This window comes from Perissodus microlepis, chromosome 11, assembly GCF_051167445.1.
Source record: "Perissodus microlepis isolate ML-2025 ecotype Zambia chromosome 11, ASM5116744v1, whole genome shotgun sequence".
NCBI classification, from domain to species: domain Eukaryota; kingdom Metazoa; phylum Chordata; class Actinopteri; order Cichliformes; family Cichlidae; genus Perissodus; species Perissodus microlepis.
In genome coordinates, this window is record NC_140471.1 from 21021365 (window position 1) to 21044908 (window position 23544).

The following is a 23544-nucleotide window of genomic DNA, read 5'->3' on the forward strand; positions in this document are numbered from 1 at the left end:
ACAGCAACAGGTGTGAGGAAAAGGTAATCAGGTATAGAAAATGACACATTTTCATATAGTACAATCGAATAATGCCATTTTATTTACACTTACGCTGTAGTGGCACTCTACTGTGCAAAATCAAGGAGACGTTTTAGGGATTCTCACAACACAGAGGAGTGAAATAGAGACAAATCTTGCGTCTCCAATTTAAGGAGTTCAGGCACAGAGCACATGATCTCAGTGAGATACATGGAAAATTATTGTACGATTTACTGTACAATATAAAGCGCCTTGAGGCGACTGTTGTTGTGATTTGGCACTATATAAATAAAATGTAATTACTATATATTACTAATAAAAAGTCTGTCTTTGATATACTAGCTCCTAAACACGTCTGAAATGAACAAGGTGTAGATGAAAAATATTTCTTTCCAACTTCACACAGAATCTACTGCATTCAACAAAAACATTGTAAAAATTAATATGAATAAATTCATATCGATTCTGATCATCTTTAATATTTTACAATGCAAGAAGACAGACAGTTGTTTTTTTTAACCCCATTTCTGCTAATGTTTTAAATTTGGCAACATTAACTTTATCATGCTAAAGATCTGCACCGCAAAATGAAACATCTGGCTCATCCAGATAACTTTAGGAGTAACACTGTGCAACTTCTTGATTGACTTGCACTATGAAAGGAGAATATGGATTCACCTCAATGAATTAACTGCTCAGGCCCCAATAAATTTATCTAAAAAAATACCATCCTTTCCTTGATCTCATGGAGCTCGTTGTGCGGACAGTGAAATCTCTATATACAAACAGACAAGGAGTCCTAAAGCCCTGAGGTTACTTGTTCACCTTATATACACGTCTTAATTATTGTTAAAGTATAATTTAACATCATTCCAACCCCTGACTTTGCTCAATAACCTCAAGTTAAATCTAAGTGGTTTGATAGTACAACCCTCAGGTGCGGTCTAGCAGTAGATGTCGTGGCGTGCGTCGTTCTTCCAAGGGAAATCTGTCAGGGGTTGGTCTGCAGTGGTCCATGTGTCCTCTCTTTGTTGTGTTTCCGGAAAAAGGCCTTTCCAAACTCATAACTGCTGATCATGATGGCACAGGCTGGAGCCACTTTTATCACCCTGGGGAGAAAACCTGATAGAGAAACCACAGGTATGAGAAGAGTTTATATACAGTCTAAAGAGAATGTATGCACTCTTTCAGTAATAAGGTTTCATGTATCAGGACATGAAAACAATCGGGCCCTTAGCAAGTCTTAAAATAAAGGTAAATACAACCTTAAGACGAACTATAAGACAGGATATATATGTATGTATTTAAGCCAAAGCACAGAAGCAGCGTGTGAAAAAGTAAGCACACACTTAAACTCCTAATTTCTATGGAAGCTGTAAGTAGCAGCCAAGTGCTACTAATCAAATGAAGTTTTTCAGCTGATCAGTAAGTGTGAGCACCTCTAAAAGACCAGTTGGTCTCAAGTATTCACGTGTGTTCGCACAGTGTCAACGAAAAAGCTGCTTCTCTCTAAAAAGAGAGAGGAGGCAGCATGACTTGCATACATCTGAAAAAACCGCAAGACAGACGAGACCAAGCTGGACATGTTTGGCTATAATGCATAATCCCACATCTGGCCAAAAATCACAAACAGCATGTCAGCACAACTGTGTCATAGTGACTGTCGAGCACAGTGGTGGGGCGGTCATGATGAGGTGTGCATAAGCAAATGTTCGTAAAGCTCATTTAATGGAAACAGCATTGTAAAGAAGAGTGGGCCAAAATGTATTTAAAGTCATACAGGAAATTATTACTTCATGTTACAGCAGCTAAAGGTGTTTCTACAAGTTGCTAAACAGTAATATGGTATGTATGTAATATGCTGTTAATCTGAGGTTGTATTTACCAAATGTAAAGGTTGGCAAGAAATGAAAAACTTTCATCATGTCCTGAAATGTAACGCTTTAGATTTGAAAGAGGGTGCAGGTTGTTTTTACAGCGAGTGTTTGTGACTACCTCAGACTCGCCACTCACTGAGTCAAGGGTCAGTGAAGTACTTACCTGCAAACAGCCCTCTAAACCCGTTTTCTGCCACAATCCTGCACATCACATAGAAGGTGGAGGAGGCCTGACCTGGCACTGCAAACACAAGAGCACCAATTAGCAACAAACAGCATCATCCAACCAAAAACAGCACAAGAGATGTGGGTTTAAAAATAAAAGGCAGCAGCTCACATCCTTACAGATGAGCTGAGAAATATCTTCATCACTATGTTCATCTGAAGCTGTTACACTCTCTAAACTCCTCTAAGTTAGTATTGTTTAGGAAAATCTTATCCTACACTATGAGTGGATATTCTGCCACCCGTCTTCATTGAGACCATTTGATGTTTACACCGAGTGGTGCACACTGGCTTAATGGTGTTTTTAAGGAGCACATGCAGGAGGGCCTGTTCCTCACTCAGCAGTCTTTAAAGGACAAGGCTTTGAAAAGAGGAGTGGGGTCTGAAACAGGAGAGAAGGGGGCGTCTACAAACAGCTGGAGCAGCCATCACCATCATCCACAGAGGAGGAAGCACACACTTCAGGCACTTATTCGTGTTGCTTATCAGCACTGAGAAGGTTTAAGTGCTCTACAGGGCTTGACTTGAGATGCTTGTTGACTGTCACATGTGTTGTGGCCTCTTAACAGAATGAGGAAGCCTTTTTGATGAGAAGTAAAATGTTTTAAAGCTCATTGTTGCTTTTATTTAACTCTGCAGACTTGGGTTATTTACCATGCCAACACAAATATGAACATATAGCATCAACATAACCTCCCCAAGCAGCTGCAGATGTACATTTACTATCTTCAGAAGCTTTCATTTAAAAGAAATTAAGCATAATTACAGTTCTTTGCTTGCAGCTCTCCAAGCTCCACCTGTTTTCTTGTTTTGACGACATCAAAAGGCAAAGTTACAATAGATGCAATCTGAAAGAAATGACAAAAATGAAATAAGAAATGATACGCTGTAGTTTACTTCTGTTTTTTTGCTATCAAATATGTTTATCTGCAGGCTGGAAGTTGAATTCTGTGCAGTTTTAGACGAAAAATTAACTTACAGATCCTGAAACAGCTCCGGATACGAAGGTGATGGTCAGCGTGGGTTCTGTGATGTTAGACAAGCCACACAGCCAGCTCTTGCCCATCTCGTAGTTGTACCAGTACATGGCCGAGAAGGGAACGTCTCGGAGAAGCGTGGGCCCAAAACCCCTCCACAGAGACAGCCAGCCCTCTTTGGCCACTGCTGAGCGGATGCACTGGGTCAGCTCCCTGTACGACTGCTTCTGAGACTGCAGTTTAGTGCGGATCAACTCCAGAGGACTGATCACCGTCACCGAACCCACTTTCACACAGAGGAGGAAGACAATGCAGTTCATGAAGTGATATGTTAGTGAAAGTAACATACTGCTGTGGCACTTTTAATGATTGAGCCTCTTTTTTCTACTTTAATAATCACTTACAGGCCTGTGAGTTAGACTAAAAATAACACTAACATTTTCTAAATAAAATCTAGCTTGTTGGATAAAATCAGGAAGTCAAGGCCACGGTGCAGAAGGTAAGGGTGGCTGGCCTTGAAACCCCCAGCATTGTTAAAATGCCGATGTCTGTTATTACGCATTACATGGGCATTATTATCAATATATGGCAGATTTCAGTAGCAGTAGGACAGCAGTCAGCTCACCTCTAGCAGTAGCTCCTGCAAGGAGAGGAGCCATCTGAGCATATTCTCCCATCCTGACCCTCAGTGCTGCACAGAGCTGGTCGTAACATGTGAAGTAGATCACTGTCGCTGGCACTGCCATCACACTGGAGAAGGCACATAACAGAAAGTACATAAATCATGCCTTACTTATAAAATTTTCTAAGCAGGTAAAAGACAGCCACAAAAATGCATCTAAATTTAAAAACTGTGAAGAAAGTTCTGTTTAATGATGCGTAACATATTTAAATATTTGGTTACGATCATTGAAGAAACTCTGAGGTGGCTCACTATGAATAAATACCACATCAAAGGAAAACACTCCGCTGTAATCACTACTGACCCACCACAGCTCAATAACTCAGTATTAAAAGGAGGGGAGGCGCCCAATCAGGAAATAGAAAAAAATAGACTTTACACTCACAGTGTTGGAGGCAGACCGCTCCATAATGACCTGATTCCCTCACGCCGTACTATGTTGACAAATGCATCCTGCAGAGATTCAGAGTTAGGAGTCAGTGAAGGGTGATGTGCTCTGTGGCACTCAGAGGTTTTGTACTACAACACCTCTACTTAATACAAGCAGGAAAAGTTCTGTCAGCCACTAAAGCTAAGTTTAACTTGTCAGGCTGCTAACTTTAAAACATTATACAGAAGAAGAAGCTCACTCTCTGCACAGCATTTACTTTTAAGGGAACATTATTGGATTTTGTATATATTCATTTTGTTTTCTGTTTCTTTTTAAAATGTACTTTAAGAAGTTTGTAGTGCAGTAAAAATCCCACGGGTGTATAATTTGATTATGCATCCATTCTGAAAGAGCAGGTAATGGATAATAGGTACTGATTTGTAAATAACTTCAGCTTATTATCTATTACACTGCAGTATATTTCTAACTAACTGGGCAGCTCATTCTCTGATAATACTTTCTTTAAAGACATAATGCCTTTTGGAGTCAACTTGAAAGAAAGACAGATGTGAAATGTAAAAGTGAGGTCGGAGGTCAAATGTGCCATAATATTTAGATGAAATCTATAATGTGATATTTAGAACATGTACAATTTCTTAATTTTGCCAATAAAAACAAAAGCAGCAGAATTTAAAGCACAGTTTTACAGATAAATGACATTTTATGAAGATTAGACCTTATTTGATCTTGAGGAAAAGTTCACAGGTCCAAAGTAACCTGATATGTAAAATCTCCATTCCCAAAGCTCCCAAACAAAGGCAGTAGGAAACATAGTGGTAAATAGCTCTATAAAGCATTCTTCTCAATCTGCTGACCCTGAGTAGAGGTCAAAGGACAAATGTGACATTACATTTAAAATCTTTATACAAATAATATAATATTTATATTATATGTTCCCACTACACACCACACTTGTCACAGATTCTACGTTATAAGGCTTTTTGTCAATTTTCGACCATTAAATCATTAAGTTGACCTTGAAGACCAAGGTCAACTTAACGAAGCAAGGCTTAATGAAGCAAGGCTACCGTGTTTACAGACAGAACGACACACAAACGATACCAAAAAACATGGCGAGAGGTAATTATAGTGGTAAACTTTAATGTGGATGTAAAATTTTACCAGCGTGCCACTAAAGTGACCTGGAGCTTTGTACCAGGCCTTGGAATTCCCATTTTCACATATACATATGTGGTCCATGAGTCCATTGCAGTAGACAAAGCATTTGCCTGAAAAATATTAACATTAACATTTAATACAGTGACATCAAACGCAGGCTGCCTGGCTGTTCAGGTCAGCAAAATGCGAACATTTCGGTGAAGTTGTTACTGGCTAAACCAATTATTGAGTAAAATTCACTGCTGTTTCTAGTGTGGTAATGTGAAGCTAGCAGTACAACAAGGGTATGAAAATGTATGGAAATATAAGAGCAGTTTTGGAGCTTTGGATGTTTCATTGCAGGTATTAAACTCATCCACCTTCACTGTTACACCGTCTCCCTTCCATTCACACACATGTATTCTGACTCTCATGCCTCCACCTCTCCAGGCTCTCTTCTAGCTGCTTCCTAATCCCACTCCTGATTCATATAGGTTATAAAGTTTATAAAGTGACAGTTTATACTGCCCCTTAACTAAAATTAGTTTGACTCCCTTGGTTTAGTATATAATGGAGCCACAATAAACATAAAGACAGATCAAATGCTAAAACACAGGGACAAATGACCCTTTTTAAGGGCCTCACATGGTTTCTACCTCTGTAATTCCTCCAAAAAATCTGCTATGGAAATAAGTTGATCTTTATTATTACTTTAATAATGCTTGTTTTTGCATGCGCAGTATCACGGTCTGATATATGTAACAGAATTTAAAAAACAAAACAAAACAAAAATACAGTCAGTCAACACAGTGTAAATTCATTTCACCTTTGGGAAAGGGATTTTTCTGTGCTTGTAGCCTGATCTTCACAACATCCAGAGGTGTAACTGTAAAAAAAAAAAAAAAAGCAACTCAACATGAGTGCCTGTGTTCAGGATGTTTGTCACAATTTTCATTTAATCAGAGAACAAACAAAGCAGCAGTTCAGGAAACTTCTCCAAACCTCCGATTGATCAAAATAATTTTATAACACAATCACAAGTTGTACCTCATAAACCACCAGCTGAGTGTTAGTTAATAAACAAAAGCATGCTTATTGTAATGTAATAAGCTGAAGTGTAGGTGCCTCACCAAACAGCGACGTAAGGATGGCACCGGAGCAGGACGCCACCATCTGTTGGAGGGGAGTAATGGCGCCGGTGGCAGGAGGAGCAGAACTTTCATTATTCATCCTGTCTTCGTAGAAAACAAACAAACAGACAAACATTTGATTGCTTTTAATACGGCTCCTATTTAATTCACACAATAAATCATAACAAGGCTACATCCCTAAAAAATTACATGACAGGTCTCTGGCTAACTTTAGCAAGCTAACTAGCACAGCTAACTCCTTACCTACCTACTAAAGTCAATCAGAATCAGCGATGTCTTTCGTGAACACGCACATTCCTCTCGGAGTTTAAACTATCCTCCTACTACGCCAGTTCCTGCTGTCCTAAAGTCTTTGAAAGCATAAACACGTGTGAAATTGCAGCAGGGTAGTTCCTGACGCAAACAGCGCGTGATGACATAATTTAATTTCCAGCTGAGCACATTCCTTGACTTTAATAATTGTATTTATTTTTGTAACTTCAGATAAAATGACACTAAACGTGCATGTATACTACAGTAAAGTTATTGTAAATGATAAAATGTACTGATATAATTGTTTTCGTATAATTTACTTTAGTTTGATAATAGTGGGGAAACGCCACATCAGAGCATCAAGAATATGTTTACGTATTTTTTGCGTTGCCAGGTTTGGAGAGTATTCCGTTTCACATCAACACCTCTGTTTTTGAAGCTATCGATAATTGGACGGCTGTAACGTTCATAAAAGACAAATCTTCAGATAAATAATATTACATTTGTTCAATTTAAAAACTAACTCAATAACATAGCGCCTTTTAACGTGGAAATGGTTACGAAGTTGGAAAGCGTCAAACATGGCAACATACACCGTCTCCGACACCGGATTTAAAGCGGGAAAGGGACGTTAAACAAACGGCATTGTTAAAGTTTATTATTTCTGGATGAGGAGCTGTAAAACCGTATAACCGTGGATATTCTGTGAGAAACAAATCTGCCGACAGAAGTTTAGGGACGTTTTTCGACATTTACTTGCATAAAAATGTGAGCAAAGAGGCTAATCGGCGAAGCTGTGTGTCCGCTGGGGAGGGAGGCTGTGAACGTACGTTAAGTTTACATTTAAGATCATTAAAATTGATTAACATGGGGATAGCGAGCACTCTGCTTCAGCTAACGTTAATGTTACATTTTGTTTACGCATTACTGTGTAATAGATGATTGTTTCCTTGCATTTTACGTCCAATTTTTCACATATGCGTTTTCTTTTGTTTACACACAGAAGACTGACGAGGCCTTTGTGGAGTATGTTAACTCAAGACGAGGGGAGAAGAAAAGCAGCCTTTTCTCGATGAACGAGAATAAAATGAAGACAAAACGCAGTCAGAGGCTTCCGGGACCCAGCTGGCAAGGTACCTGTAGCGTTTATTTCCGTGTTACACCAGCCGCGACTTTTTCCGTGTTTTGCATTTAAAATTTAAAACGTAGATTTAACCAAACCAGCGAACAGCTAACACCGTAACGTACGAATGTAACGCTAATGGATCTTTTGTGAAGTTATTTGATTGTTACTTTTCTTAAAAATAAGCTCTTTTGAACCAGATTGACTTGAATGTTAAAACAGTTGATATAGGTTCGTTTATTTACTTAGCTGCTAATTCAAGTAAGGATAAACTTGATATAAAACGTGCTTTAAGCGTCAAGTTTGTCATTGGAGATCCTAATCCAATCTCTCTTTTTGTTTATGTTTAATCAGTGTCTGGGAAACTCGCTATAAAACTCACTTGTCTGATAAAAATCACTTGTGAAATGGTTTAACATTTAAGTCTTTCTCTTGTGCTATAATGTTATTCAGGAAAAGGTGGACATACTAGTGACAAGGTGAAGCTGAGTCAGGCGAAACGTACATCAGTTCCCACACAAGTCAAGCCTTTTGCTGGAAAAGTGTTTTACCTGGACCTGCCATCAAACAGAGTCGTAGAAACGTTGGAGAGCGACATTAAACAGCTTGGAGGGGTGAGACATTATTTGGTTACATTCACTGACTGAAGCATTTTGTCACACTGCTTTTGTGCTAGCTTAACATATGAACTATGAAGCTGCGTATACACACCAGCCACTCTGTTGGGTACACCTATTCGTTCATGCAAATATCTAATCAGACAGGCTGGTCTGAGTATTTCAGAAACTGCTGATCTAACGGGATTTTCCCACACAAGCAGAAAATATCCAGTGAGCAGCAGGTCTCTGGGCAAAAATGTTTTCTTCATGTCAGAGGAGAATGGCCAGACTGCTCCAAGCTGCTATCAGTAACAGTAACTCAAATAGCCACAAACAATGTACATCACATCAAAGCTTGAAACAGATGGGCTATGGCAACAAAAGACCGCACTGGATGATGCTCCTGTCACAAAAAAAGAGCATCACATGCCTACAATTAAAGCTACAATTCACACAGCATTACTTAAATTGGACAACAGTAGACTGGAAAAAGAAGCCTGGTCTGATGAGTCTTGATTTATGTTCTAACATTTGGATGGTAAGCTCATTTAGAAAAAAAACAACAAGAAAGAATTGCCCCATCCTGCCTTGTGTCAGTGGTTAGGTTGTTGTTGGTGGTGTAAGGATAGGGGGTATTTTCTTGGCTCACGTTGGGACCAGAGTCTTCTTGCTGACCATGTCCATCTCTTTATGTCCACATTGTACCCATCTTCTGCTTTCAGCAGGGTAACATGGCTAGTCACAAAGCTCAGATCATCTACATTTGATTTCTTGAACATGACAGTGAGTTCACTGTACTCAAATGGGCTCCACAGTCACCAAAATCTCAATCCAATAAACCACCCTTTTGACATGGTGGAAAAGGTTTTTCATCACAGATGTGAAGCTGATAAATCTGCAGCAACTGTGTGATGCCTTCATGTCAGTATTGACCTGTTTGCAGGAGTTTGTTGAATTAACGTAATGAAAAATTAAAGCCTGAGGTCCAACCAAATACTCCAGTACTTACTGGAGAAATAAGCCAAAACTGAATACATTTCACTCAGAAGTAGTATGACTAGAAAATGCTAGTAAGATTACAAACATGACCAGACATTCAGTAATATATTTTTTTAAAGGCTCTGGGACATGTTTACTCTGTGAATCGAATAGACAAATAATTATTCTTGAGTTTTTCTCAAAACATTTTATATTCTTTATCTTTTCGCTCAGACTGTGGAGAAGTTCTTCAGTAAGGACATCAAGTATCTGGTATCTAACAAGCGGGAGGCTAAATATGTGAACTGCCTCAGACAGGACTCTCCTGTTCCTAGCCCAGACTCTGGACCGAGTTCGCCGTATCCTTGCTCAAACCCACACCGGCCTGGCAGCCATGGCGACATCAAGAGCAGATCTCAAGGACAAACCGACACGGTGAGTTCACCATGATGTGTCTGTTTTACCGGGATTGATCTCACTTCTTCTCTGAACCTGTAGATCATTTTTCTAGTTATTGATATTCTTTTGCATTATCTGTTGTTGTTTTGCAGTTTGTTACAAGCCGAGGGAAGTCTCTGGTGGAGAGAGTAGTGAAAGAGCAGGTTTGTTTTGTCAACATGAATGATATTTACTGAGGGCTCTTAATTGCTCTGCTAATATGCACTTGTTTGTTTTTAGGAAAGGATTCAAGTAAACAAGATCCTGTCAAATGCCCTGGAGTGGGGTGTGAAAATCCTATATGTAGATGGTATGTTTTGTGTGTGTGTGTGTGTGTGTGTGCGGTATCTGTTTTAGTTGAAGTCATTTTTCTTCTTTGTATGAAATTAAGTTCATTCTACTTTGACATCTGTGACTTTTTTAAATTTATTTGTGCCAATTCCAGATTTAATAGCATATGTTCATAAGAAAAAAAAGATCATCAAAAGCTCAGTTCCTGCAGCCACTGTGGCCAAATTATGTGTAAGTTGAGAATTTCCAGTGTATACTAGGAAAAATAGTCCAACTTTATATTAAGTTATTTGTTTAACATTGGAAGTGTTCATTTTTTTCTGTCGTTTCTAACAGGACAAAGCTGATTCTGCAGCAAAGCAAGGCCTAGAGAAATGCAAAGGTAGACCCCACCCAGACAAATTACTGAGCTTTGCTGGTATATTTTAGTCGACCTTTTCAGGCTGGTATTCTTCTTCTTGCTTTGCTAATAAACGATCTATGTTTTGTATTCCAGGCGGGCGGATTGGTAAACCTTTCATCAAGGTTGAGGATTCAAGTAGGTAAGAAGTCAGTCAGAAGAACCCAGCATTCACCTGCTGTCATGAAATTGTTCCTGTGATTTTTAAAATGGTTTCCTTCTCTTTTGTCAGGCACTACCGTCCAATCTACCTCACAATGTCAAACATGCCTGAGTTCAACCTGAAAACCACTGCTCCCTGTAGTCCGTTCTGTCCTGGGGAGAAGGATCCTCCTGCAAACAAACAGCGGGGACAAAGGTATGTCCCCTTCCTTTTTAAAAAATCTCTCGCCACTTTAACCCCACCAATTTTATACCGAGTGCTGCTTAAACATTTTAAATATGCTATGGAGTGCAGTCACAGTTTCCCCATGTGTCTTATGTAAATTGATCAAAACCAATATCAGGTCATCATGGGCATGAATGTCATGGCAAGTCTGGTATTTTAATCATTTGACCCTGGAAAATTATCAAGGAAATCCTTAAAAGCCTGAAAATACCATGACAATCATGCCCATGATAGGTGTAAGGCTATCTCTGATCATAGCTGTGGGTCTGAAAAGTTCTGAACCATGCAATTGTAAATGGTACTGCTGGAGCTGCTCAAAAGGTCTTAAATTAACTCATGAAGAGTTTATCAAAATACTGAACTTTTTTTTTTCATTTGCTTTATTTGCTAATCCTCTGGGCTACTCTGGAAACAGAGGTGTGAAAGCCTCAGTCAGTGAGGAGAGAGCTCATGGACGAAAGAAGAACAGAGAAAAGAAACGAGGCGGCTACTGCGAGTGCTGTATGATCAAATACAACCAGCTTACGATGGTAAGTTTGTAAAACTGTCACACAGCACAGTGCACACACACTGTTTTTACAATCATGCTATTTCTAAATGTGAGAACTTCCACACAAGCACTTATTTTGAAAGTCTTTGTGCAGATGCTAAGAGATAAATAATCCTGGTGAATGATCTGGTATGAGGGGGTATGATTTCGGTTTGGTTAACATCCACGAATTTTCATTTAAACCTGTTTTTGGAAACAAAATGGAGAATCTTTGACTGAAAAACTCTAATGGCAAAATCCGTTTTAAATGCTAAACAAGGTGGTTAGCACTGTTGCCTCACACCAAGACGGTCCTGATTCAATTCCACCATCAGGCCGGGGTCTTTCTGTGAGGAGTTTGCATGTTCTCCCCGTGTTTGTGTGGGTTCTCTCCGGGTACTCCAGATTCCTGACTAAAATGTGTCATCGTTTTCGAAAAGGCTCCAGGTTCGCTGTCCACACTGCGACGCAAAAACGGCGTTTTCAAATGTATCTGCTTTGGAGAGCGTTTTCAAAACGCTTCGTTTTCCTTGACCAAAAATGCCATTTTAGTGTAGACGGATGGCCAAAACGGAGAGAAAAAGATGCGTTATCAAACGAAAACATATTAGTGTGGACATGGCCTTCGTGGGGATAGGTTAACTGGTAACTCTAAATTGCCCATAGATGTGAATGTGAGTGCGAATGATTGTTTGTGCATGTGTGTTAGACCTGCGACATGTGCCATATTTCTTATATGGCACATATATACAGGACCTAGGGCTGCTCGATATAACGATATATATCGGATGATATATATAGTTGGAAACACTTCCCGCAAGTCGAGCTGCCCGAGATTCACAGAATTTACAAAAATGTTACATTTTTGTGATTTATATTGTTATCGGGACGATAGAATTCTTATATCGGGATATGAGATTTTGGTCATATCGCACAGCCCTAACAGGACCCGCAGCGTATTACCCTTGTTTAATTACACTTATCAGTCAAAAAAGTCACACTCTTAATATTTGGATGGACTGCCTTTAACCTTCATGACACCATGTGCTATCCTTTGATAAGCTCATCCAACATCTCGAATCAAGAGAAAAACGTTTTTGTTTTGTTTTTCTAATTATCATTACTTTTTTTACTAGGATCTTTTAAAGTCATTTGTCTGGAACAGGGTAAATCTGGTTATAAGACCTTTTTTATAAGTTTTTTTTTTAAAATTGCTTTAATATTTATGCTCCTTTTGCAAACTGTAGAGCTTTTCAGGATGACCTCAATGATAAATGGTTGTTTTAAAGCTACACAGCTGTTTAGTCTCAATCCCTTGCGTTCTCTTTACACTGTATGTATGCAAATGCTCTTACTTACGCTATAAAATACAGATTTTTTTTTTTAATGATTTGATTTCACCAAATCTTTAAGTGATCTCAGGATTATTCAAGATTTATTTATTTTATTTTTTTTGGTGACCACTTTGTCAGACAGTTATTCACCCAGTTTCAGTAGTTTCAGCATCCTCCTTAGTTGTTTGCTTAGCTTCATGCAGGCTAATGTGTGGGTGTAATTCTGATTACACCCACACATTAGCTACAAGTGCTACAAAGCACTGTTTTACTTATTGTGAGAACTGCAAAGTAAGAATTTCATTTTTCTGCATAACCATTTGTGTTTTGCTGTGTACATGACAATAAGCTTCTTGAATAATTTGACCTTCTGAAACAGAGTAATATCTTCTCCACTTTGATGGGCTGTGTTTTCTGACTTTAGCTGTTTTAAGAGGTTACCAGAACATTAGTTAAGGTTAAATGTTTTAATTGCTGCAGTAATTATCTGATAGAAGGCTCTTTATTTGCTTAGCTAGCAGATGTGTGGTACATTTCTTTGTTGGCATTTCCTAACATCATGTAGCATAATATGAAACTAACTGATAAACTTGAAAACATTATTAAGTTTTTGTTTTGGGTGATAGATGTAGTGTATATGGAAAAAAGCAGATTTACAACTTTAGATCTGTTACTTTGATCACATTAATGCAGATTATCTGGTCCAGAATGAACCACTTTCACTCCAGTTAAGCACAGTATTGCTTGCAGACATAGATAGAAATGTATTAATGATAAATTGTGTCAAATAAAGTATTTAACTGAGAAGGAAACTAACCAAACCTGTCTGTTTGTATATCTGTTTCAAGTCCCTCATCAGTGTTCTCTGGTGTTTAACACAATCATGGAAAAACTGCTTTTTGGCTGCTTTGCTCTAATGGGTTGCTCAGTAAATTGCTTTTATTCACTGTGAACAGTTATGTGGCAGGAGCTTCAAATGCCTCTTTTTGTATGTAGGTGTTTGTGCCGTAGAGGCTCACTGGCCTTGGATGGGCCGCGGTAATTCTCCATTATTTAACTGTGTCTTTTTTGTTCAGCATCTGCAGAGTGAGAGTCACAGGGCTTTCTCTAAGAGTGATGAGTACTTGCTGGTGGACAGATTAATTTCAACCTTGAACCACAACTTCATGCACGTTAAAGGAGCTAAACTCAAAAGGTAATTTTTGTTTTTTTGTTTTTTGTTTTTTTTAGCAAAATTTGTCAAAAAACAAAACCTTATTTAAATCTCTTGTAAATTGTTTTGCCTTAATATTTTTATCCCATTTAGCTAATTAAAGGTTTTGTTTTGTTTTTTCTTTGATTCCCATTAGACCAAAGTACAGTGTTTCCTGTGTTCTGATTGCTCCTGGACCATGTAGAAAACCTGAACTAAGGTACAAGGGAGATCCTTCAGAGACTGTTCAAGAAGAGGAGCCATGGACAGTTGATGTGAATGAAGAATTAAATTCCAGACAGGATATAAAAATCGCGTCCGTGCCTGCCTCTGCTGAATTGATTGACAGAGAGGGCGACCAGAGGAACTGCTACACTTACTCTGACAGATCCAGGCACAAGTTGCTTGAACGTAAACGGGTGTGCAGACAGAATTCACACACTTCCCGCACCCAAAAATCTAATCGGCCTCAAAGTCCTCAGTTTGAGTCAGAAGAAGCCCCATCAAGAGGTGAATTTCTTCCCTCTTTGCCCACCAGAGATTGCCAGGATGACCTGCTGGACCAGATGCCTCATGAGGACATAAACAGCTCAACTTTGCGCGTTGATAATATGAACATACAGAATAATTTGGCCTCAAAAAGCCTCAGTTTTTTTGAAAATGAACAAGAGTCTGATAAGAAAGTGACTGGAAAAAATGACTGTGGAAAGAAAGAAGGATGCCTTCCTACAGAAAGCTGCTCTCCAGTCCAGAAAATTCAGAGGAGGATAAAAGTTTACAAGCACAAAAGACAAAAATTGGACACAAACGTCGAACATGTAGAGCCTGGCGATGTTTCTGATAACTCTTTATTGAAGCTCTGGAAGCTTTTCCAGTCCAGTGATAACATGGATGTGGAGTTTCACGGCTTCGAGGACTACAAATAGACAAGCTAAAGGGATTAGCTTGAATTCCTGTGTCCTGGACTACACAGGCTGTTAGATTTAAGATGTTAATAGAAGGTCCTGGCTTTTGTGTTTGATAAGAAATGCATCAGCTCTCCTCCTTCAATCAGATGATGGTGATTTTTAACATTTTGTTTACAGAGTAGTATATATTGTAAAACTTAGAGTGGCCCTAGTAATATTGTTATTGTTATTTCTAACCATATAGCCCTAGTCCCCCCCCATAGAGCCTCTCTCTATGAAATCATATAGAGCTAAGAATGGGAAAAACAGTCTGAAGCCTAAACTTTTTGCTCATTGACATTATGTTCATATACAGTGACATCTTTATATGAAGCTTTGGCCGTCCTAAAACAAACTAAATTAGGGAAAACACAAAAGAGTCCCTTTTTAAAAGGGACAGCAACTGCAAGTCAGTATTTTACATACTTGAACCTGTAAAAAGTACATGAAATCAGTCAAAACATTTCTTTGACCAGAGTAATCTGCTGAGTACATGAAATGTAGTGCCAGCTTAACGTTAGCTCCAAGTCCCTTTTGCTCAGTCTACATCTGACTTGACTTTAAGACTGTGTGTGGTTGTGTGGCTCTCCTGCTTCTCCTGTGAACGGGCATGTGTTTAATAAAGGAAGTGAGCAACGCTCTTGAAATGGTCGTCTTCTGTGAAAGAATATTGTGAATACATTTCAGTATTTTGACACTGATGGGGTACGGTAATGTCAGAGCAGCTATGTTTTGTTTTATTGCCATTTGAAAAAAAAATCTATGAAAAATTGGTGCAAGAATTTTTATTTTACATGATTTTCTTTCCATGAATGCTGACTGTAGAATTTAAAGAGCATCTTATGGATAAAAGGCAGCTTCAGTCATGACAATTATCTTTAATCCTCTCAGACATGAGGATGTGGATGTGTAATTCAAATAAATGCCTGTTGTACAGGGAGTGCAGAATTATTAGGCAAGTTGTATTTTTGAGGAATAATTATATTATTGAACAACAACCGTGTTCTCAATGAACCCAAAAAACTCATTAATAGCAAAGCTGAATGTTTTTGGAAGTAGTTTTTAGTTTGTTTTTAGTTTTAGCTATTTTAGGGGGATATCTGTGTGTGCAGGTGACTATTACTGTGCATAATTATTAGGCAACTTAACAAAAAACAAATATATACCCATTTCAATCATTTATTTTTACCAGTGAAACCAATATAACATCTCCACATTCACAAATATACATTTCTGACATTCAAAAACAAAACAAAAACAAATCAGCGACCAATATAGCCACCTTTCTTTGCAAGGACACTCAGAAGCCTGCCATCCATGGATTCTGTCAGTGTTTTGATCTGTTCACCATCAACATTGCGTGCAGCAGCAACCACAGCCTCCCAGACACTGTTCAGAGAGGTGTACTGTTTTCCCTCCTTGTAAATCTCACATTTGATGATGGACCACAGGTTCTCAATGGGGTTCAGATCAGGTGAACAAGGTGGCCATGTCATTAGTTTTTCTTCTTTTATACCCTTTCTTGCCAGCCACGCTGTGGAGTACTTGGACGCGTGTGATGGAGCATTGTCCTGCATGAAAATCATGTTTTTCTTGAAGGATGCAGACTTCTTCCTGTACCACTGCTTGAAGAAGGTGTCTTCCAGAAACTGGCAGTAGGACTGGGAGTTGAGCTTGACTCCATCCTCAACCCAAAAAGGCCCCACAAGCTCATCTTTGATGATACCAGCCCAAACCAGTACTCCACCTCCACCTTGCTGGCGTCTGAGTCGGACTGGAGCTCTCTGCCCTTTACCAATCCAGCCACGGGCCCATCCATCTGGCCCATCAAGACTCACTCTCATTTCATCAGTCCATCAAACCTTAGAAAAATCAGTCTTGAGATATTTCTTGGCCCAGTCTTGATGTTTCAGCTTGTGTGTCTTGTTCAGTGGTGGTCGTCTTTCAGCCTTTCTTACCTTGGCCATGTCTCTGAGTATTGCACACCTTGTGCTTTTGGGCACTCCAGTGATGTTGCAGCTCTGAAATATGGCCAAACTGGTGGCAAGTGGCATCTTGGCAGCTGCACGCTTGACTTTTCTCAGTTCATGGGCAGTTATTTTGCGCCTTGGTTTTTCCACACGCTTCTTGCGACCCTGTTGACTATTTTGAATGAAACGCTTGATTGTTCGATGATCACGCTTCAGAAGCTTTGCAATTTTGAGACTGCTGCATCCCTCTGCAAGATATCTCACTATTTTTGACTTTTCTGAGCCTGTCAAGTCCTTCTTTTGACCCATTTTGCCAAAGGAAAGGAAGTTGCCTAATAATTATGCACACCTGATATAGGGTGTTGATGTCATTAGACCACACCCCTTCTCATTACAGCGATGCACATCACCTAATATGCTTAATTGGTAGTAGGCTTTCGAGCTTATACAGCTTGGAGTAAGACAACATGCATGAAGAGGATGATGTGGACAAAATACTCATTTGCCTAATAATTCTGCACTCCCTGTACTGTGAGCGTCTCTTTCTGTGTGTTGTAATGTGAATGACCTGCAGGTTGTCTGCATGGTATTTGGCGTTATGTGTGACATTTTAAAAATTCTTCCTAAGTGCACTTTTTATGACCCCGCCATGCTTTTTTTTTTTCTTTTTTCCTCCCTCTCCTCCTGATGCATTAGCTCAGCGTCTTCCTTTTCCCTGCATTTAGTGCATTAGCATAGTGCCCTTGTTCTCCCTCACCACTCTCAAATGGATGCGCTGGGTCAAATGGGAGTCTGCGCCACTGGCATTAAGAAAATGAGCATCGATGTGTTCTGAGGTACAAGCACAGTGATACTGACGACTGCTGAATCCTGACATGGCCATCTTTCATGCTGGTTGCATCCTGTTAGCACTGTGTTTTATCATCATACTTAACAAACCATAATTTCTGACCAATATGGCTTACATGCATACCTGTGTAAATATTGGCTAATAATGGAATACAGCATATATTATATATAAGGAAATTTAAAGAGTATCACAAATATATAGTTTGTCCATTAGAGGGCACTAAAAAGTTGATTTTTCAAGTGTGTAAGGCCCTACTGAGCACACCTTGAATATTTCCTGCTGCTGTTTACTAAATTTAAAAATTAGGACTTTTTCTGCTTTTACTGGACTGGTGCCATGTTTGGGATAATTGTCATGCTAAAAAATAAGCTGTTGTCAATCTGTTGCTTTCCAGATGGTACTGCATGGTGGATCAAAATGTGATGGTACTTTTCTGTTTTCAAAGATTCATCAAATATGATAAAATCCCCCAAACCACACTCTGAAATTTGGCCCCACACCATGACTGAGCCTTCACCGTGTTTCACAGATGGCTGTAGGCACTCACTGTTGTACTTTCCTCCTGACCTCTTCTGAACAGCCAGAAATTTTGACTTTGAATTCATGACTACACAACATCTGTTACCACTGATTTTCAGTCCAGGTCTTGTGTAATTTGTCATGCCTCAGCCTTTTCCACCTGTTTTCCTTCCTTGAGAATGGCTTCTTGACTGACAGCCACCCTTCCACTGAGGCCATTTCTAATGAGGCTCCAGATAACAGCAGATCAACTATAGGTACAGATACATCTCTCAGGTCCTGTGTCAGGTCTTTGAATTATTTCTTTCTATTTCTTAAGAACATGGGTTTCAGATACTGTTCACTTGTTGTAGATTTAGCTTTTTGGTTTTTTTTTTTTTTTTTAGGCCTGGTACTTTTATATCTACTTGTTACTATATTACCAAGACAGCCAATAGCCTTTTGGCAGTCATGTTGTTGGTGCAAAAATATAATTTTATTCCTGTCAAACTATTATCTTTGATATTTTTCATAGATTCGACTAAGCAAATGGGAACAAGTGTATCTTTGGCAGTAGTCTACAGGTATGTATTAAAAGTGAGAGGATAAACCACCCCCACTAAAAGGCCGCTGTGGTGTGATGGGTTTGTCACTGATCCTGGCTCATGCATTAACTTCAGTTTTTGAGTGTGGCGTTATCAAGTGTAGGTAAATATTTATAGGTTGTTTTGAATGAGCACAAATAAATGTGGAAGCGAGTGTGTTCCTATGCCTACTGTACATTAACCGACTTTGGGATCTCCAAATTTACCCGATCAACTCATCTCTGAAGGAAGATGAAGAAGCAACATCAACAAAAAAGAAAATATCACTTGACTAGAGAGACAAAATGGTCATTTACTCTAAATTGCACAATTTTATCTCATTTTCTTGTTTTTTTTTCCTGGGTAGGGGTGGAGGATGCCTTTTTTGGAGGCCTGGCAGATGATGGAGTGAGTCATTATGATAACAACAGGCAAGACTGGGCAGGAATGGCGCTTCTGCTGCGATTTAACATGGAGGAGCTTTTATGTCGTCCCAGATAGGTCCAGTCGGCGGAAGGCCGAGCCCACATTTTCTCCTCATCCAACCTCCGCTCATATTTATGCATTAGGCGTCTCTGCAGTGAGCCGCCGAACACTGATGTGTTTTAAGGAGGTGTCCCTAGATCTCCCTCCCATCCTCCCTCCCTCTCTGTTTCTCTCTCTCTCTCTCTCGCCTCCAGCATTCTCCGCGCTGCTGATCCGCGGGGTTTCGGTGCGCTCAAACGCGCTCGGCGTTCAGACTCCTAAGCACCCCCGATGGCCCCCCATCAGCGACACTGCACTAACCAGACGACCAGCCCCGGCTTCAGGCTCCCTTAGCGAAGGCAGGACCCCGAGAGTCCTCTCCTGGAATACCGCATTGTTTATAATTTTCAGCCACACAGAAAGAGAGAGAGAGACGGAGGAGATGGTGCTGATGATGAGCCCGCGATGGTGGATTTCCCTTTTGTGCGTCTGTGAATTGATGCACGTCGGTCACCAGAGCAGCCCTAACGCCGGAGATGGTAACTGATGCTATTTTGGATGATGCATGAATTGTTATTGCGCAACCAATCACTATCAAAGGGCCTGTGTTTATTTGTTAATCAACGCCTCGTCTGCTTCATGCTTCCTGCATTTAAAAACATGCACGCAACCCACAGCTGTTCCACTGTGTGAAAAGGAAATGAAAACCATCGACATTTTAATCATAACTGTTTGTGATCCGCGCGTTTCTATCACTGCTGATCTCCGCGCGGAGGAACGGGGCGCGTAATGAAGTCGGTGTTTTCCCCTTTCTCTCTATCTCTCTCTCTGTGCAGGAGACGCCTTGTCGAGCTTGAAGGCTCTTCGTGATGCGGGCAGGTTTGTCGGGAAGGAGGACACGGTGCCTCTCCGCCTGCTCTACAGCAGGCACAACCACAGCCAGATCACACAGGACGAGCTCAGCACCAGGATTAAAGCCAGCGCCAGCTCCGACTCCACGCAGGTACACAAGGTGCTTTCGTGTTGTGAGGGTGGAGTGTGCGATTGTGGAAAGATGCCTCTGTGTTTACAGTTGTCTATTTTATCCATTCAACCCCTCCCTACATGTCCTCACGGTGGGGGGGAATCATCATTTAGCAAGCAGGGATACAAAAAAAGGACGCTGACAACATTTTGACACGAGCAGGTCACACTAATTACACAGCCTGGAGGTGCAATATGGGTCATAAGCAAAAGAAGAAAAAAACCCCACCGCAACCTACACCCATAAAATGCTTACAATACTAAGATTAGTGATAGGACCTCTGAGTTCATTTATCCCCACTCAAAATGATCGACTATATGTCACCTGGTCAAACCGGATAATTAATATTTTAGCTTGCATCTGGGTTGTTGTCTCAGCAGCTGTCTCACCTACCACCTCAAAAACGCTGCCTAATGTCCCACTAGGCAGCATTTTTCACCTTACACATGAAAACGAATGACCAGAAGCTTTCTTATTGAGCCTATGATCAGCAAACTTTGGCTTGTCACATGTATACCAGCGTCAGCATGTTCTGCGAGCTGGGCGATCACTGTTGACTTAGTCTTAGAAGCGCTCTGGCCTGTCTTTTGGGTCATTTAGAAATAGGGTTGGGTTGTTTCTTTTGTCCACTAGAGGGCATTAAACTCTATTGTCAGCAAATAAAGTGGGCGGTTCAGTATTTTGTATAATAATACTGTGATAATAACTACTTTAAGGACTCATTATTTTTTTAAATGGAGCTGTTGTTTATTCATAGTTATGAAAAATTTATATATGTAGCTGATGTTAGCTGATCTTTTGGGTATGGCTAGGTGAATATTTTAATATTTACTCTACAGTTCTGAAAGAGGACTGGTCTCTAAAATGGCAAATTACTTAAATAAAGACATAAATATTTAAATGAATCTGCAGGTATGTATATGATTGCATATACTATGTACTATGTAATATGATTGCATGCAGCAGCCCCTGTTTTTGGATGTTAGTGCCAAGAACCAAGAAATACACTGTAGACTTACAGGTAATAAAGAGTATGGTTGGATTACACTTTGGACATGATCACCCACAAAATTATTAATGTTTGAAAATTATTCAGAGAGCTGTTATTGAAAACTACCAGCTGCGGAAAAGCCTGGAGGCATTTGGCTTTGCCTGCCTACCATCACTAGTACAGTGCGGTAATAGTGTAGCTGTGTTCACTGAGTCAGTTCAGTCTGCTGGGTTCCTTTCAAGGAATGAGTCAGTTAGCATTGTACAAACATGTTAAGTGTTTTTAATTTGTATGGCTTAGGCTTGAGTAAGGCTAGCCTACTCAGGGCTCAGCGAGTGGAGAGGGCTACAGATGGCATCAGGCAGGGAGGTGTTAACCCTTTGTCTCTCTCACACCTCAGCCTGAGCTGCAGCCCATTGGGTAAACAAGCTAAGTTGAACCATCTGCCGTCAGATATCATTTTAATGTTTTCCTTTTGAAGCTCATTCTAGTCTCACGGCAGGTTTGTGGCACAGGCTTGCTGTGAACTGAATTTCAAAGGTAGCGTTTCTGCAGAGCAGCACAACAGTTTTCTACAAGAGATTTTGCTCAAAATATGTCATATTTTGATCTAAACCCTCATTATTTCCTGAGCCACTCTCCTTCTCTGGAGTTTACAGCCCAGGAGATGTGTTTATTTTACTCTGATATCATATTGTGCCAACTCATAGTCATAAAAGAGCTTGGTAACAGGCAGCAAGTTAAAGCATCAAAGTCATAAAATGTACATTGCAAATGCAGATGATCGAGGATGGGAGGGTGAGGAGATTTGATTTGTGCTCCGAGTCTTTTAATCTCCTGAGAGCTGATGCTCGTGATGTCACTTGCGCAATGTTTGATCAGTTATTGGCTGTTTTTAGATCAACAGCCTAAAAACAAATCTGTCAGATAGTTCTGAAAATGTGCGACACACATGGAGTTATTTATAGGCTTCTCTCGCATCGCCTATTTTTAAGTCGCAGACACAAACAGCACTGAATGAGCTGCGGGGAGTTCAGCAAGGTGCTCTTGTTGTTTTGGTGAAAAAACAAACACTTCCAGTGAAATCAGTCTAACTGTGTTGGTTTGCATGTTTTCCTGCCTGCCTCTCTGCAGAGCAATGATAGGCTTACAGTTATTCTTGAACAATCACGAGTGGAAAATCAGGCTCGCCATGACTCAGAAATCAATGCGAGAGGAGTCACCAGTGGTCTCCTCATATTGGTCCAGCTAAGTCAGGCTGGGATGTGCTTTCATTAACCACAATTACTGGTACCTCCTACCCTCGTGGATACAATCTGCCAGATTAGATTTCATCAAAGTGTGGAATTGCCATTTGCACATGCTCTTGCACACACCCACACAACCTCTTAACTGCTCATATATGCATTGACCGGCACAGGCACGCTCCTGCAGACAATAGAGTCTGTGATCACTGGGGACATCAGGCTATCCTTGGGTGAGCACAGGGGCACTTCCTGAAATGACAGCCTACACGCACACACACACACATTTTCTCCTTTGTTGTCATGTAGTGTCCAGTCTGTAAAGCAGGTAGCCCAAGCCTCAGGGAGACGGTAAGCCATGCTTAAGGTCTCCACTGGGGCTTTACTGGACCTAAAGGAATTACTATGGGGAGTTATTATTGACCCAGGGGGCACACCCCATACAATATGTGTCCAAGACTTGGAATGAATCAGACCCTCCTCCAGCCACATCAATCAAACAGAGTTCATGCACTTAGAGATGAAGCAATGACCGGCGAAGAAACATTAAATGAGTCAGTGTAGGGTTAGAATTTTTTTTCTTTTTGATGGTAAACTTAATTCACTTCAATTCAATTTTATTGTTCAGCTGTATTTATATAGCATGAAATCACAGCAACATTTGTCTTAAGGTGCTTAAGACAAATGATCAATAAACAATTGATCCCAGTGAGCAACCACTTGGTGACAGAGGGAAGGAAAAACTCAATTTTAGCAGGAAGAAACCTCCGGCAGAACCATGCGCAGGGAGGTGCAGGCATTTGCTGTGACCAGTTAGGGTTATGTGTGTGTGCAGACTCTGATGACTTGGCTTACTTCATTCCTGTAACTGATCGGTGCTATAAACACACAATGCGGCCGTCCATCAGTGTGGATGAGACTTATCCATGTCTATGATACTGAACTGGACCATGCATGTGATAACGGGGACTTTAGAAACAGTGTGC

The 23544-nt window shown here is 40.2% G+C and overlaps 3 protein-coding genes across 5 annotated transcripts in view; 2 read left to right on the forward strand and 1 right to left on the reverse strand.

The window, feature by feature from the left end:
* Window positions 1-59: 59 nt before the first annotated feature.
* slc25a40 (solute carrier family 25 member 40) lies at window positions 60-6873 on the reverse strand. Of its 2 annotated transcripts, none has more exons than XM_084943267.1 (10): window positions 6709-6873; window positions 6441-6541; window positions 6137-6196; window positions 5335-5441; window positions 4168-4235; window positions 3726-3850; window positions 3103-3386; window positions 2890-2971; window positions 2062-2139; window positions 60-1143 (listed from the first exon to the last, which is right to left on the reverse strand). In XM_084943267.1, exons 2-10 carry the CDS (start codon window positions 6538-6540, stop codon window positions 1013-1015), a joined length of 1035 nt encoding a protein of 344 aa, XP_084799393.1. In that variant the 5' UTR covers window position 6541; window positions 6709-6873; the 3' UTR covers window positions 60-1012. The 2 variants fall into 2 exon arrangements, with proteins under 2 accessions (XP_084799393.1, XP_084799392.1); XM_084943266.1 differs by having other exon boundaries at window positions 6441-6545.
* A 414-nt stretch (window positions 6874-7287) lies between these two features.
* On the forward strand, window positions 7288-15579 carry dbf4 (DBF4-CDC7 kinase regulatory subunit). Its single transcript, XM_084944862.1, has 13 exons — window positions 7288-7539; window positions 7717-7846; window positions 8290-8450; window positions 9648-9848; window positions 9965-10015; window positions 10092-10161; window positions 10297-10373; window positions 10479-10524; window positions 10639-10684; window positions 10775-10900; window positions 11346-11460; window positions 13870-13988; window positions 14143-15579. The coding sequence occupies exons 2-13, from the start codon at window positions 7786-7788 to the stop codon at window positions 14909-14911; spliced, it is 1842 nt and encodes a 613-aa protein (XP_084800988.1). The 5' UTR covers window positions 7288-7539; window positions 7717-7785; the 3' UTR covers window positions 14912-15579.
* A 3905-nt stretch (window positions 15580-19484) lies between these two features.
* Window positions 19485-23544, forward strand: part of adam22 (ADAM metallopeptidase domain 22) — a 67751-nt gene continuing 63691 nt past the window's right edge. The window contains exons 1-2 of one of the 2 annotated variants that reach the window (XM_084943107.1): window positions 19485-19838; window positions 20136-20302. In XM_084943107.1, coding sequence (XP_084799233.1) covers window positions 19742-19838; window positions 20136-20302 — 264 coding nt within the window. In that variant the 5' untranslated portion in view covers window positions 19485-19741. The remainder of the gene's footprint in view (window positions 19839-20135; window positions 20303-23544) is intronic. The other variant, XM_084943106.1, reaches the window with a different exon arrangement.